At 40.5% G+C, this 15,471-nt stretch overlaps 2 protein-coding genes across 5 annotated transcripts in view; one reads left to right on the top strand and one right to left on the bottom strand.

Moving 5' to 3' along the window:
* LOC104061156 (poly(rC)-binding protein 3) overlaps positions 1–7,180 on the top strand; it is a 508,057-nt gene extending 500,877 nt beyond the window's left edge. For 2 of the 4 annotated variants that reach the window (XM_054057135.1, XM_054057137.1), the window contains one exon: positions 3,458–7,180. In XM_054057135.1, the coding sequence (XP_053913110.1) occupies positions 3,458–3,518 (61 nt within the window). In that variant the 3' untranslated portion in view covers positions 3,519–7,180. The remainder of the gene's footprint in view (positions 1–3,457) is intronic. The other 2 variants (XM_054057134.1, XM_054057129.1) reach the window with 2 other exon arrangements.
* Positions 409–13,744, bottom strand: ZNF830 (zinc finger protein 830). Its single transcript, XM_009563038.2, has 10 exons — positions 13,516–13,744; positions 13,325–13,424; positions 10,891–11,011; positions 10,336–10,369; positions 8,334–8,548; positions 7,895–7,985; positions 7,191–7,254; positions 4,377–4,457; positions 2,940–3,016; positions 409–1,079 (listed from the first exon to the last, which is right to left on the bottom strand). Exons 1-10 carry the CDS (start codon positions 13,629–13,631, stop codon positions 896–898), a joined length of 1,083 nt encoding a protein of 360 aa, XP_009561333.2. The 5' UTR covers positions 13,632–13,744; the 3' UTR covers positions 409–895.
* Positions 13,745–15,471: the final 1,727 nt, after the last annotated feature.

The raw sequence follows: 15,471 nt of genomic DNA, 5'->3' as shown, positions 1-15,471 counted from the left end.
CCCAGTCTTAAGTTTGCTGGTTCTTCGTTTTTACTTCATCTGTGTTTTTCAGAACAGAAATCAGTTTTAGATGCTCTCTGTTCCTAAGATAATATCTTAAGAAAGCTTCCAGTATTTGCAGCTGGATAAATGATTTTAAATTATTTTACCTCATCAGTTTCCAGTGCAGCACCTTCTCTAGCATTTTGTCACTCTTTACTTATACAGATACATACCCACTGCGTTTTCAGTCCTCTGGTTCAAGAAACGTGAGGGATGCTACACTACAGCTGCATTAAGCAAAACAAGATGCTATCAAGAAAAATACTCAGCACTGCCTATGGTGCATCACAAAGTATACGCTGTGGAGAAGCTGTAGCTCAGCGTTTCAGAGCTTGGTCCCTACGTGCACAGAGAAATTGTAACAGATCTTGAAAAAATGTACATATTTTATTGAGAGCTGGGGCAATGGACAGAAAAGCACTTACAAATTTTAAGATAGTATAAATGCAAACTATTTTCCTTTCCCTAGCCCTCTAATCTGGGAAAACTACAGACACTACCACTTTTGCAGGTCCTTTACTTCTATACACACTAAGCCAAATCTCAAAATTACCAGATATAATTAATGCTCAGAGATTCTTCAGTTACTTATTAATCCCTCTAAAATACCTCTTGTAGGAAACCAATAATTTTAATAGGAAAGGTGCATTCGATATTGTAAAACATTTGCAATATACAGTTTTTACAGCAAGTAATACACCACTGTAGATCTACAGAGTTGGTTTTTTGCAATGCATTTGGCTTTTTACCATCTCACAATCCTCTTTAAATAAATATTTAACACAAGTGTCTCAATTCTAACAATGGAAGTAATATCACATATAAAAAGAGTATCAGTGGCATTGCAGAAATGCTACAATAAAGCCCCTTTCACCCGCCAGTCCTGAGACAGCAAATCCTGCAATTCTTCTTCATCTTCGCTACCAAGAGCCTCATCCTCTTTCTCTTGAGTCGTTCTTAATTTCATGGCTTCTTTTAACTTCTCTTTCATCAGATCCTGACGGTTACGCAAAAGCTCAACACGGCGATAACACTCACTGTTGAAAAGTAAACCAACAATTAATACTTTTGGTCTTTCCATATTAATTGGACTTTCTACAGTGCTGAGTTTTCACTCTATAACTCTGGATAAAAAAAATCTCCACAGCTTCCCACCAATTACACAAATAAGCTTTCAATATGTTAGTGCACCTTCTCTGTATTAATGAAGCAGAAACAGACCAGAGGGGAGATGTGGACAGTTCTCTAGCAACAAGAACTATTCCAAATGTTTAACAACTGCAGTACTACCATAAAGCATTTTTAAAAAAAATAAACACAGAACCAATATCCACTTCCACACAAAAAGAGATGCCATTTATGATTTTCTTGTATGGCAAAAAGGTGAAATATCAACTGGCTCTCAATTTTGATAACTTAGTGGTGGCATCTCTGAAAATAAAGTAGCACGAGCATTCAGAACCTTTATCTGCTTTCTGTGTGCTATAACAGAACATTTTAAGTAAACACAATCTGTGAGTTTCAGCTTTCCATCTACTAAAAATGTTCTGTTCTTGCAATATGTTTTATAGCTCTTATTCTAGCCATTTTAACGGGGTATAATGTTGAAAATACCAAGTAGTATTTAAATACATCTTTGCTTCTTTCATTCTTATTTGCTAGGAAGAGTCAACAAAGAAAGATTATTATCTGGATCCTGCATATCTGCAATATGATTATTTACAGATAGTCACAGCTAAAGATTTGAAGGCTAAGGAAAACAGGAATGCCACGGGAATTAATTTGATTTTGAATTTAATTTGAAAGAGTCTGCATTTATAAATGCACCCAGAAGACAAGGCTACGAAAACAGCCTTTAGAAACCTATTTGGAAATTTTATTTGGGGAAAAATAATTATGGTAACAAACTTGAAATTCTCTACATGTTTCTGAATTTGGTTCTATGTACTATAGCATCCTAAGACTGATAAAAAGGAACACTCAAGGACAGACAGGTTTAGCTAAAGCCCTCTCCAAAATTATTTGAACATTGTTAAAAGAAACTGCTGTACTACCAACGCTCGGTTCAAACCTAACACTATTATTTGCCAGTTATCTGTAGAATGCAAATTCGGTCAGATGGCTTAAGTCTTGCTTTAATTTTTAGTAGTTTCTTTCTGTTGCAAGGTTCATTAAAATCTAAAATCTTTTTCTTTCCAGTCACTAGCACTACCATTAATACTGTTAACCACTGTGTTAAGCTACACAGTAATAGTAGCAATCTTCCACTGAGCTGTATTTCAGGTTACTCAGTTTCAACTAATACTGATCCAACTGCTACACATGCCGTTTCAACAAAACAAAACAATCCCACTTCATGTAATCAAGTGCATCGTTCAACAAAACATTTAAGTATACTTTTATTGGAAACCCAGAGATTTAGTCATAGAACAGGGCATTTTCAGTACAGCAAATGGATGGTAGGAACACAAATATCGATATTGAAATTCTACTTGCAGTGCAGACTATCAGACTTGTTTTTTAAAAATGTTCACATAAACTCTACCTCAATCAGAATTCTCAGAGAAATACAAATTGAGACATTTGGTGGGGGAAGGGTGACACTTTGCTAAAAGAATTTGCTTTCCACTGTTTTATTTTGCTCATGCCTGCTTGCTGTATTTTCAGTGATTCTAGTGCATTCTCTCCTAGGAAACAAATACACAACTTTGCACCAAAAATCATGTTTTTATTAGGTATCCTTCTGCACCTTGAGGGAGTCTGTCTTTCTCCTTTAAATATCTAGGTGATTAACAAAAGGTAGTATTGCAGAAAATTAAAATTACTATCACTGTAGTCAAATAGCAGTTCATTAGTGCTGGAGAACAGAAAGTTTGAGGAAAAATTGATCTACTTACATCTGCTCATCAATTTCTCCAATCTGACGATCTAGTCGTCCCTCCTCATCCTCTTCTGCCACTATTGCTTCTGAAATCTAAACCAGAAAAGCACTAAGAGAATTCACTTTCACCCTGAATCCCACTGTTATTCCTTTCTGATGTCTCTGTCTTCCCTTCTTCCTCTCTACCTCAAGTCAATGCCAATCTCCTATATGTATACTCCCACCTCCACAAAAGACACTGAAGGCAAACACAGAAAAAGACTTGTGATTTGGTTTAATTTTAAATGGAAATTATTATTTTTTCTTAAAACTAAAAATTAAAAGTAGTTTGGCTGCTTTGGGGTTAACTTCTTGAATTTTTCAATACACTACTATTTCAAACTAAGCATAAACAAACTACGCGCATCCAAAGTCTGAGGCTGAAATAGGAGCTATATCCCAATGTTCAGGACTTAATTGCACAAGCTTATTGAAATTATTGATTAAATATTCACACTAGATCCCGAAGTGTTTCTAACCTGTTATATTTTTCAGCATATACTTTCTCAAATCTGAATGTCTGGGAGATGCTATGCAATCAATGGTCCACGCATAACTGAGAAGATCCCTTCTAAGCTGAAGAATTATCTGAATGGCTAAAGCTAGCAAAATGTATCCACCATTGCTTCTGTATGAACATTTCGCTCTGTTTCTAGTGCTGACCACTTTAAAATGAGCAATGACAAATTTTTTTGCATCACTTCCTTCACAGTTGACATACAAGCAATTATTTACAAGTAAAATTTTAAAACCAGCAAATACTCTTAAGGGAAGACTGAGAGCACCAGGTGTCTTTAGAGACAGTTTTATATTGTACAAAAGGGCAGATAAAAACCTGTTTCAGGAAGATTTTCCATCCAATGTTAAACAGTAAAAAAATAGGAAGTACAGAAAAATTGTGGCTGACTTACGTGTATCACACACTAAATCTTTTGTCACTTTCCCAAATTTTGGGGTTCATTTCCAGTACATTTAAATTAACCATAAAACCTAGGTTACCTACACTTCACAGATCCTTTTTCAAAAAAGACAAACGGGTAGTGTTTTCTTCTGGTTTTTCCAAGGTTAAAAGTATGGATATATCTCATCTGAAGAAGAGCTCAGGACTGTGTCCTGTTTGGATACAGGACACTGATCGGAAGTATATGCTACCTTATTTAAATACAATTCAACAAATGTATTTAGATACATGTCGATGACTGGATCCTGATCAAGTTTTTTCAACCTAATTCCTCTTAAGTGGAAAATACAAGGAATCCTTTGCTCATTTCTAAAGTGCATTTAACCACACACTGCATTGCAACAAACAGCTGACAAATGCAGATGTCAGTCATTCTGCAGAGCTGCATGAAACTGTTGTTTTCCTTATTGTGTATAGTATTTAGAATCAATAAAAATAGATTCCATTACTTACTGTGTTGACCTGTCGCATTGCCTTTTGAAATTCATCCCATTCTTTGTCCATCTGATCCTTTGGAGCATCAACTTTTCGCACCTAAGGAACATGAAAAAACAGACTTCTTAATAATTTACATCTAGTGGCTCTCTGGGGCATTGTAAAACCTGGAGGAATAGGACAAATTATGTGTTCTCAGAAAAGCTTGGTCAACATACTTCAAGTGTTACTTTAAGTTACGTGTATGAATAAGAGAGTGCAGCTGCACAATGGTTTGGGAGGAAAAATCTGACTCTGCTCCTGGCTTAAAACAAGGTCCTTGACTGAATCATTATAGAATAATTGACTAAGAATGGACGGTGTGGAATGTTTGGATTTAAAAAGTGACTAAGTCTGTTAATTTGATGGTCTGTAATTTCACTATGTCAGGTGATAACTTTTAAATTCTTCTGTGAGCTGCCTGTTCAACCATATGTAGCGGCTATCTCGCAAGCCAAAAAGCAGTGAATTATTTGCCTTTGGCATAACATAAGATATCAAATTATCCAGTCACTAGTCTGACTGGTGTTAGGTAGTTGACTGTATTTCAAATCTAGTCTAGTTTTGTTAGCTAAAAGAAGAAATAGTACAGCTACATACCAGTTTTAATAACATGCAAAGCTTTTTCTTCTGAGGTAGACAGCATTAACTACTAAGAAAAGTCAACTTAAAAAGCAGTAGCTGTAAGAATGCGTTTAAGATCTACAACTAAGGCAATCAAAACCAGGTTGTGCTTTTAACACAAGTGAATAAACAAGATAATTTACCTGTGTAACCAAAACTTCCACAATTCAAGACTGGAAGATGTGGCATATAACGCATGTTAAATGACAGATAAAGCCTGTCTCTGGATTGGGTCAAAATTATATAGCTAGGAGAACTAAGCAGTTTGAACAGAATAATTCATGACACCATCTTTTTGCATTAGTTTTATTTTTCCTTTATTTGTTCCTATCTTTTGGTAACACATCAGTCATCATCATGGTAAAGACTACAGTTTGGTACATTTTGTTCCTGAATGATTATACCAAATCCAGTAGTATGAATTAAGTTTATAGAATAAATTAGAAGCTTCCAAGCAAACTACGTACTGGGAAGTAATAGTCATCATTTCATTTTTTCTGTTCTGTGATTATTTCTATCATATGTGTATGTACTGTGTTATTACGCATTGTGGTTGTCTTTTGTAATTCATAATTATTTGTATTTCTTAAAATAAATTTAAACACTAAAGATATTATTTTTTCCTTGAAATATTTATCTAATACAGAATCCATATGCTTTATCAAGTCCTGATACAAAGAACAAACATTTTCCAAGCCCACAATTTCCCTTCCAAGTGCTCACTGTTAATTCTGAAAATAATTACTTGGGGTACATTTCCAACACAGAATCACTGCAGCCATCTCAATACAGGCAGCGTCACAAACATCTTCCTTCCCCTACAAATTAACTTAGAAAGCATTCATTGAAAATAAGAGCACCTGCAGGCAATTCAAGGAAGAGCTTATTAGAACATGCATTCAACTTGTAAATTTTATCAGCTGAGTTGATAACCAGAACAAAGGTCACTAACCAGAGTCTTCACAGATATAGACAGATTCTCCTTTGCTGGCTAGGCATTCCTGCTCTGTAACAGCTTCACCAGGAGTTGAGAAGCTTAAGTATTAGAAAAATTTCTCATTCCAATTAGTCATATACAAAATTAAAAAAAAAAAAGTTGCAGGGCTTTTTCAGCTATGTATTTCAATTTCAAAATGTCATTATTCGAAACTATTCACATATGCCAACACATGGGCATGAGAAGTGCCAAAAGAATCTTGCCAGAACAAGTAAGAGACACCTAAGCTTGTGAATGGAACAGTGGAATTAACTGAACATAGAGCAGCATTATTTGGAAGGTCTCCTATTCAGAAGTCACCGCTTGACCTCACGACCCAATTTAAATACACCAGCTACCTTCTGAAGTCTGAACAATAGGGAAATACACTCAAGGAAAATAAAAAAAGACTTTGAGCCTACAACACAATTTCAATCAAGAAAAGCCATCACATCTGTGGAAAATTTTACAAAAGAAAAAAAGTTTGTATTTCAATTATCAATGTTTACTTTGGTCATCATTTGGTACCGTGAAGGAAGTACAAATTATTTTTGATCAAAATTCCACGATTTTTTCTTGTGGGTTTGTTTGAGAAACATATTGAATGCCCACATTTCTTTTCCAAGTGTCAAAAAACACACAGTGGTAAAAGAGAAGAGGATTGTGAATGAAGTTTGCTGTTGTAGAACACCAGTACTAGAGGTTACAGTGTATGTCCATCTACCTTCCATTAGGATAAAAATAGCTGTACTGTCAGTCACACAGTAACTCTTTTAAGACTTTTCAACTGAATCTCTCTCAAAGGACATGAAAGAACTATTGTTATATCCTCAATTCAGGAGCAGAACTGGATGTACAAATTAGGTGAAATGCTTTTCCTGGGTTAACTCAAAGAAATAAAATAACGGGTGGATTGTCCAAATTGCAGTTTGGCATTTTAACCAACAAGTAACATTTCTTTGGTTTTCTTTAAGAGCCACAAGGAACCACGACCAAAAAATACATTCTGAGAGATGATTTAACAATCTCTTCCTGCCTGCCTCTGTCCCTTTTCATGCCTTCTAATTAATACAGAATTAAACAGTTAACTAATTTTCTTATATTCCGGTATGATCAATTACACTTCCTACTCAGGAAATCATTAAAACTGGCAAGAAATAAATCCAGCAGCATAAAGACAGCAGATCACTTACTTTTGCATCCACTTCAGGATCATCAAAGAAGCCTTCTGGCAAAGCTTCAGCAGTGTTTTCTTTCCTGAAATGTTTGATTACTATTATCTCAAGTTAACACTTTACAACCTGCTTTATCGTAGAGTTAAAAATAGTCAAGAATAAAAGCCATGTTCTTTCATAAAAGGACGCAGTGAGTTTATTTAGTCCCCAAGTTTTACCTACAATTGACAAAACTTGTTTCTTCTGTTTGGTCATACCTAACTTACAAAGAACTGCACAGACAGGTTTAAACCTCACTGTCAAAACAAGAGCTTAGGCTTCCTTAACTTTATTTTCAGTGTGCTGAGCCCTCAAACATTTAAGCACCACAGCCTCTATTTTTGAAAGCCTAAACCACTGCCAAAAAATGCTTAAGTGAGCCGAATTATTACTACAGAACACACAAACAGTTAATTGACACTAAGCTTCAAAAGCATCCTGTATTAAAATGTGCAAATAGAGATGTCTAACAGACATTGTGTAGCATTGCTTCATCTCTTATCATGCCCTTAGGGTGCAAAATACATGTCTGAAATCATGCTAGATGCTGATGTATATATAAACTATTCTGAATACAAGTCAGCATTATGACAGACTTTTATGTAATCACAGTCTGTATTTCCTGGAAGGAAAATGTTTATTTATGATTCCCAAATGTATCAATATTTGATACGACTGCTTACCTTTCCACTACCTTCTCTTGTACCTCTGGTTTCTGTATGGATCCTGAATGGGAAACTATAGGAGCAGCTGTAGGTTTGCTGTCAAAGAAGTCTACAAGAAAGGACAGAAGCCTATGAACAAAAAGAACAATGTTCAAGCTTCTTTATAAAATTCTAACTGGGCAGGAATTTCAATTAATACCTTACTGAACCAAGGGAAGAACAGCCAGACATTATTTCACTTGATAGCCTCAAACAATCAGAACATAAAAATCAATAAGCATGCTGAGAAAGTACCACACAGTAACAAGCTAGCAAAGAGTCTCCTTTCTCTAATTCCAACATTACACACTCTAACCAGCTAATAGTGATAATTAGAAAAATAAATTAAACCCCTTCCATCATCAGTGAAAACACAGCTTCTCCTTACTGAATCACCTCCTATTTCAGTCACCATTACCTGGAGGCAGAGAATTAGTTGCTACTTCTTGAGTTGGAGGTGGAATTTCAGTTTTATTCATAACAGAAGATTTGTTCGATTGATCTTGTTCCTCCTCTTCATCATCGTCATCATCGTCATCATAAGCTCCTAACAATAAACTGGGACCTGGACCCTTTGAGAGCTGTTTGCTTGCACTAGCTTGCTCTTTTTCATCAAAAAAGTCTGCTGGTAGCCTGGTAAAGAACACACACAACATAACTATTTCAAACTTGACAAAAATCAGCTGAAGTCCAGTATCCAAAGGCTATCCAGTCTGTGAGCAATACGATCTCTTACATATTGTACAATACACTAAACTGCACAGCTACCGATGTAACCACCATCTGAAGGCAGCACACGTTTGTTGCTTTCACTTGAAGTTCCCCAGAAATGCTCAGGTTAATTCCGAAAACACATTTCAGTTCCATTTTTGTATTTGAATATTCAAGATCAGAAACATTAATAGATATCCCATCACAAAGTGCATTTGGAAGAAGGGTACCTTAAGAAATTCTGGTTTTGTGTTCAGAGTTATTTGCATCAGTATACCTTCTGTGAACAATCATTAAATACAAAATTCATAGCTCAGCAGTCACATGTCACATAAACCCTGATAACCTTCACGTATAACACAACTACTTATTTTGGGTAGCTACTGCTGCTCAGAACTACAGCTTAGAAGAGCCACATAGGCTCAGCAATGAGAAAACCTAGATTTCCTTAGAGGAGCTGCAGATCTCCAAGCCAAACACTTTTCCAGGTTACACGTCAAAATAATCATACCAATCAATTTAATAATGAACAAACCTCTCAACTGTTAATTTTGCACACACACAAATTCTCTACAAGGTCTATGTCTTCTAGAGTCAAGATAACAGCACAAAAGATAATAATAATTCATCCTGTGTACAGGAGACCTGCAGGCTTTGTGTGACATCTGCCAACTCCCCAAAGATGTCCAGTTCACAGGCTGAGAGAGTTGGGCTTGTTCAGCCTGGAAAAGAGAAGGCTCAGAGGAGATCTTATAGCGACTGTACAGTACCTGAAGGGAGTCTACAGGAAAGCTGGGGAGGGGCTATTCATAAAGCTTTGTGGTGACAGGACGAGGGGGAATGGGTATTAACTGGAGAGGGGCAGATTTAGACTAGACATAAGGAGGAATTTCTTCACCATGAGAGTGGTGAGACACTGGCACAGGTTGCCCAGGGAAGTTGTGGCTGCCCCATCCCTGGAGGTGTTCAAGGCCAGGTTGGATGGGGCCTTGGGCAGCCTCATCTAGTGGGATGTCCCTGCCCATTACAAGGGGGTTGGAACTAGATAATCTTTAAGGTCCCTTCCAACCCTTACTATTCTATGATTCTATAATTCTAACTACTGTCAAAAATCTTTGGTGGCAGTAAGGTGCTTAACCCAATCCCATGAAGACAAATGCCCTCTTTTATTTGTTGGAATTCAACTGCAAAATATGCATATGGATTTTAAGTGACAATAACATTTTAATAAACATCTGTTGATGAAATTTATTGGTAGTTTTTGTGAATAAGTAGCTTTTAATTTTTTTTTAATTATATTTTAAATTTAAATATACATTTTACATTTATCTTCATTTCAGACTACTGTCTCTTAGGCAGTATGCTGACATTAAAGATTAGAGTGCACATCACAATCTAGTTATTTTCATTCTAGCAAACTGCATAATACCACCACATATTAATCCCGAAAAGGCTGACAGTGACAGTAAGAGAATTCCTGTTCTGTCAGGGACTCTAGGACTTAACAACATGATTTTATCACCTGCACTGAGAAAGATGCTGCCACATTTAGGAATACACACCCACATTAGAAAATGAGCAGAAACAGGGATCTGCTGATTCTCTGAATCTTTACTCTTTGCTAAGGAAGGACAGATGAGGAAGAACAGGATGAGAATACAGCAGTTGGTACAGTTATAAAAAACTCATACGTAATAACATCTACTTACCCAGATGTAGACGTGTGTGGCTTTTCATCTGTACCTGTGTAACAGCCAAGAGTCACTTCTTACAATCCATGCTTTAAAAAGAAATATACCTCAAACAGATTCCTACCACAGGAGCAAGTTCACAAATGCACACTTTCGTGCATTTTGTGTATTTACACATTCAATAGCATCAAGGGAAAAAAAAAACACTCTCTTTCCTTTAGCATGAACTTTTATTTCATGGCTGGTTTGAGGTAAATGAGTGGCTTGATCCCACAGAAAAGGACTAACACCACTTCAGGGCAAGTGCTTCTACTGTTTAACTTACAGTGTTTGTGGTTCTTTTTGGACTGAGCCCACAGCTCCATGACCTAATTTAACCAACAACCCAGAAGAAAACTAGATAGTTTTCTCCTGATTAGTGAAATTGCAGAGAAAGATAGACTTTTTTCCCCCCATCGTGCTGACATTCAATTAGCGGTCTTGAGTATTCACACTCATTTCCACAGGAAAAAAAAAAGAAGAAAAAAAAAGCTACAGTCTGACAAGTGCTTGATAAGTACTTTTTCTCCTTACCTTTTAATCTCTTTAACTCTGTATTTTCTGTGTCAATAGTTTTTCTCTTGACAGGATGACATGATGTGCTAGCAGCTGAACCAGACGCTGTCTGCTTTGTGCCTTTTAATTCTGCAACTCTCTGTAAAGAAGTACAAAATTCAGGAAGCTTTTCTAGCAGGAACTTCTGGAGCACAGCTAAAATAGTGCTTTTAGAGCAGTTTACTCTAGTGAGCTGCTATCTTTATAGAACAAGGTCACTGAAATAGACATCATGGATACCAAACCAAGACCAGTATTTCTGTCAGCCTCTTGAATGATGTGACACTGGAGCAAAGGTATCAATTCTTACACAAGAGAGCTGCAAGAGCGGGAAAGGAAATGCTGAGATCAGTGATGCTTACAGCAGCAGAACCAGTAAAACACTGGTGGAAAGAGCAGGGAGGCTAGACTCATCTTGGGGTCCTGGAATATTAAGTGTCTTAAAATTAAAACACAGCAGTAGTATTAAAGGTATGTTACTGTGCCTTGACGCAATGATCTACTCAGAATGCAGGCAATGAACTAGGAACCCCTCAGTTCTTTTGGTCTTTTCCTCACTACTTGTAAAAAAAATAATGCAATCTCTCAGTGATCACTAAGGAACAGCAACAGAATTTGATAAAAAAAAGACTAAAAAAGTGAAATTTAAGGTTGCATCCAAGTTACAAGCTCTGTGAAATTGTTTTACACATTATTTACCTTTACTGCAAAACTATAAAGAAAAAAGAAAGCACATTTCCTTAATGACGTGTAAGCTGTCCCTTAATAAAATAAAGGCAGCAAAGAGATCCCAAGGAGGGTTTCCCAGCCCAAGCTGCAGACAAATGACAGCTAAAAGTTGTTGCTAAGGTGGGAGCAGCTCCATTTTAAGAGTACACCCCTTGAAGTGCACGGGCCAACTCTCCCAAGTGCTGGCTTTCCAATAGTTACATAGGTTTTAAGAAAACAAAACAAGACTGAACAAGCAGGCTTGTTTTAACACTATTCTCTCCTGGCAGATGTTCATCTCTTACCCACCAGCATATATGTCCACAAGCATAGAATCACAGAGGCTGGAAAAGACCTCTGAGATTGCCCAGTCCAACCATCAGCCCAACATCACTGTGCCTACTAGACCACCTTCCAAAGCACAACATCTACACGCTGTTTGAACACCTCCAGGGATGGTGACTCCACTACTTTCCCACGCAGTCTGCTCCAGTGCTTCACCGCTCTTTCTGTTTTACCTAATATCCAAACTAAAACTTCCCTGGTGCAACTTCAAGGCCATTTCCTCTCATCCTATCTCTCTTTTATCTCGGAGAAGAGACCACTCAGCTGATGTAACCTTCCCTCTCTGGCTCCTGGCCATTCCTGAACAACATTCAAACCCACTCACCCCATCCAGCCCAGCCAACATCGAACTACACTCTATGTCCAGTGCATTTCACGTCCAGCCTTGCCAACACGAAACAACCAAGTATAAGTGCCCTCAGTCAGCAGACAATGCTCCTTCTAATTTAAGCCAGCATACAGCTTGCCTTATTCACAAGTTATTTAACTAGCGTAGGTATCTCTGAGCTACCTATCCCACTGTCAATTCTGTCAGCCTATGGCAGTCTGTGAAGGCTCAACGAATTAAAACTAAGTATGTGGTTGCAGAGCTATCTTGAAAGCTTCCCATGCCAATGCAGCAGAGGGTGGGGAGCAGGGTTTATGAAGCAGAGCTCTATGAATTTCAAGGTGGTGGAAGGAAGCAAAGCAAGTCTTACAGCACACAGAATCATAAAACAGTTTGGGTTGGAAGGGACCTGAAAGATCATCCAGTTCCACCTCCCCTGCCATGGCCAGAGACATCCCACTAGATGAGGCTGCCCAAGGCCTCATCCAACGTGGCCTTGAACACCTCCAGTGACAGGGTATCCACAACCTCTGCGGGCAACCTGTGCCAGTGCCTCACCACCCTCATCATGAAGAATTTCTTCCTAATGTCTAATCTAAATGTTCCCCCTTCCAATTTAAAGCCATTGCCCCTGGTCTTATCACTCTGTGCCCTTGTAAAGTCCCTCTCCAGCCTTCCTGTAGCCCCTTCAGGTACTGGAAGGTCGCTATAAGCTCTCCTAGGAGCCTTCTCTTCTCCAGGCTGAACAACCACAACTCTCCCAGCCTGTCTTCGCACGGGAGGTGCTCCAGCCCTCCGATCATCTTTGCAGCCTTCCTCTGGAGCCGTTCCAACAGCTCCGTATCCTTACGTTGAGGATTCCAGAACTGGGCACAGTACGCGAGGCGGGGTTTTCCCTCCTGCCCGTCTCAGCCATGCGATCCAAAGTTACTAAGCTGAGGCAAAACCGGTGAAATGTGAACACAGGAAGACGAAACCTCTGCCGTCTCCCTTCCCGCATCGCTTCCACAAACCGCCCGGGGGGGGCCTCACCTCACGGTGCTGCTTGCCCAGGACGTGTGTCTGCCACAGCAGCTCGCTCTTCACGGCCGCGTTGCACAGCGAGCAGCTCAGGTGCCCCAAGCTGTTGTACGTGCCCATCGCGTTAAGGGAAAGCACTGGCACGCGGGACCGGGACCCCGACCCTCTCCGACCCTCCCTTCCATCCCCCGTGCCGAGGATATTTGGCAAAAGGAGAGTCGATCCGCTTCTTCCCCGCGTTCTGCCGCTGCTTCTCCCGCATGAGGCGCCGCAGCTCCTCCTGCCGCACCTGCTTCCGCCCCGCGCCCAGCGCCGCCATCTTGCGCACCGGCGCGCGGCACCACGGGGAGAGGGAGGCTGGGTCTTTAGGAGGGGGAGGGGCTTTGGGGAGGGACAGCTGCCCCCGCCCGCGGCGCGGGGTAGCGGAGAGAGCGGGGAGCGAGGGCGGCGGGGGAGGAGCTTAGTGTGGGGCGTGGCTCTTCGGCCGTAGCCCTGCCCCCGCCCCTGGCCTGAAGCACTGGGCGGGGGGAGGCCTGGGAGCAACAACGGAGGGGGCGGGGCTTTATAGGGGCGGGGCTTTCTTTCGGACAATTGTCCCCGCCTCCTTCCAGCAGAACTGGGCGGGAGTGCGCGGGAGAGTGGAAGGGGCTTTGGGGGAGGGGCTTTGGGAAGCTCTGGCTCCGCCCCCTGAGCGGAGCACGGGATGGGGAGAGTGAGGCGAGGCGGAAGGGGCGGGGCTAGGGCGGACCGGGGCTAAGGCCGGAATAGGCGGTGCTCTCAGGGGAGCTCTGGCCCTGCCCCAACACGGAATGGGGGCGGGGCTTTCGGGTGAGGGGGCGGGGTTTGGAGGAGGCTTAAGGGAGCTCTGGCCAAACCCCCAGCGCGCATTACGCTAACCCTAACAGTAACCCTAACCGCTAAAGCCTAACCCTGACACGAAACACTAACCCTGAACTCTAACACTTAAACCTAAACCTAACCAGTAACCCTAACACTAACTCAAACCCTAACCACCTAAACCTAACCCCCAACCCTAAACCCAAACACTACCCTTAAACCAAACCCTGAACCCTAGCCACTAACCCTAACCCCCTAAACCCTAACGCTAACCCTAACTCTAACACCTAACTCTACCCCTAACATCTAACACTAACCCTAACGCCTACCTAAATCACCTAAACCCTAACCCCTAGCCCTACCCAAACTCTAACCCTAACAGCTGCACCTCCCTAACTCTAACCCTAACTCGAATCTCTGGCTGCAACACCCTTACCCCTAAACCTAACCGTGAACGATAAACCGTAAATGCTAAACCCCTACCCTAAAACCGTTAACCCTAGCACCTAAACCCTAAAACCTAAACCCTAACCCTAACCGTAACACCTAACCCTAACCCCAGCCTTAACCACACATATCTCTAACCCCTAGTCCTAACCCTAAATCTAAACTTAATCCTAACCCCTAAACCTAACCCTAACCACTAACCCTAACTCTAACCCTAACACCAACCCCAAAATCTAACCCCTATCCTAAGCTGTAACACTAACCCTAACTGCCAAAGCCTAACCCTGACACAAACCCCTAACCCTAAACCCTAAGACTTAACCCTAACCACTACCCTAACCCCTAACCCTAACCCTAAAATCTAACCCCTGTCCTAAACTGTAACACTAACTGCTAAAGCCTAACCCTGACACAACCCCCTAACCCTAAACCCTAAGACTTAACCCTAAACCTAACCACTAACACTAACTCAACCCCTAACCACCTAAACCTAACCCCCAACCCTAAGGCCTAAACATAACCCTAACCCCTAATCCTAAACCTAACCCTTACCCTAATCCCTAAACCAAACCCTTAAACCTAATCCCTTGCCCTAACCCTTAACTATAACACAAACTCTAAACCCTGCCCACATCACTGTAACCCTAACCCCTAACCCCTAATCCTAACCCCTAATCCTAACCCCTAACCCCTAACCCTAACTCTAACCCCTAACCATCAACCTAACCCAAACACTATCCTTATCCCTAACCCCTAATCCTAACCCCTAACCCTAACTCTAACCCCTAACCATCAACCTAACCCAAACACTATCCCTATCCCTAACCCCTCACCCTAACCCTTACCCTAACCCCCAACCCTAACCCTTCAGGGGC

The sequence above is a fragment of the Cuculus canorus genome, chromosome 2 (genome assembly GCF_017976375.1).
Source record: "Cuculus canorus isolate bCucCan1 chromosome 2, bCucCan1.pri, whole genome shotgun sequence".
NCBI classification, from domain to species: Eukaryota; Metazoa; Chordata; class Aves; order Cuculiformes; family Cuculidae; genus Cuculus; species Cuculus canorus.
This window is presented reverse-complemented; position numbering and strand designations above follow the sequence as displayed.

What these genes read in the sequence shown, in the direction of transcription:
- ZNF830 (XM_009563038.2), bottom strand. Translation starts at nt 13,631, where the DNA reads ATGGCGGCGCTGGGCGCGGGGCGGAAGCAGGTGCGGCAGGAGGAGCTG. An exon ending in ATCCTGAAGTGGATGCAAAA is followed by an intron (nt 4,458 to 7,190) that starts GTAAGTGATCTG and finishes CATGTTCCTTAG; the next exon opens with GTGCGAAAAGTTGATGCTCC. An exon ending in CAATGCGACAGGTCAACACA is followed by an intron (nt 3,017 to 4,376) that starts GTAAGTAATGGA and finishes TTTCTGGTTTAG; the next exon opens with ATTTCAGAAGCAATAGTGGC.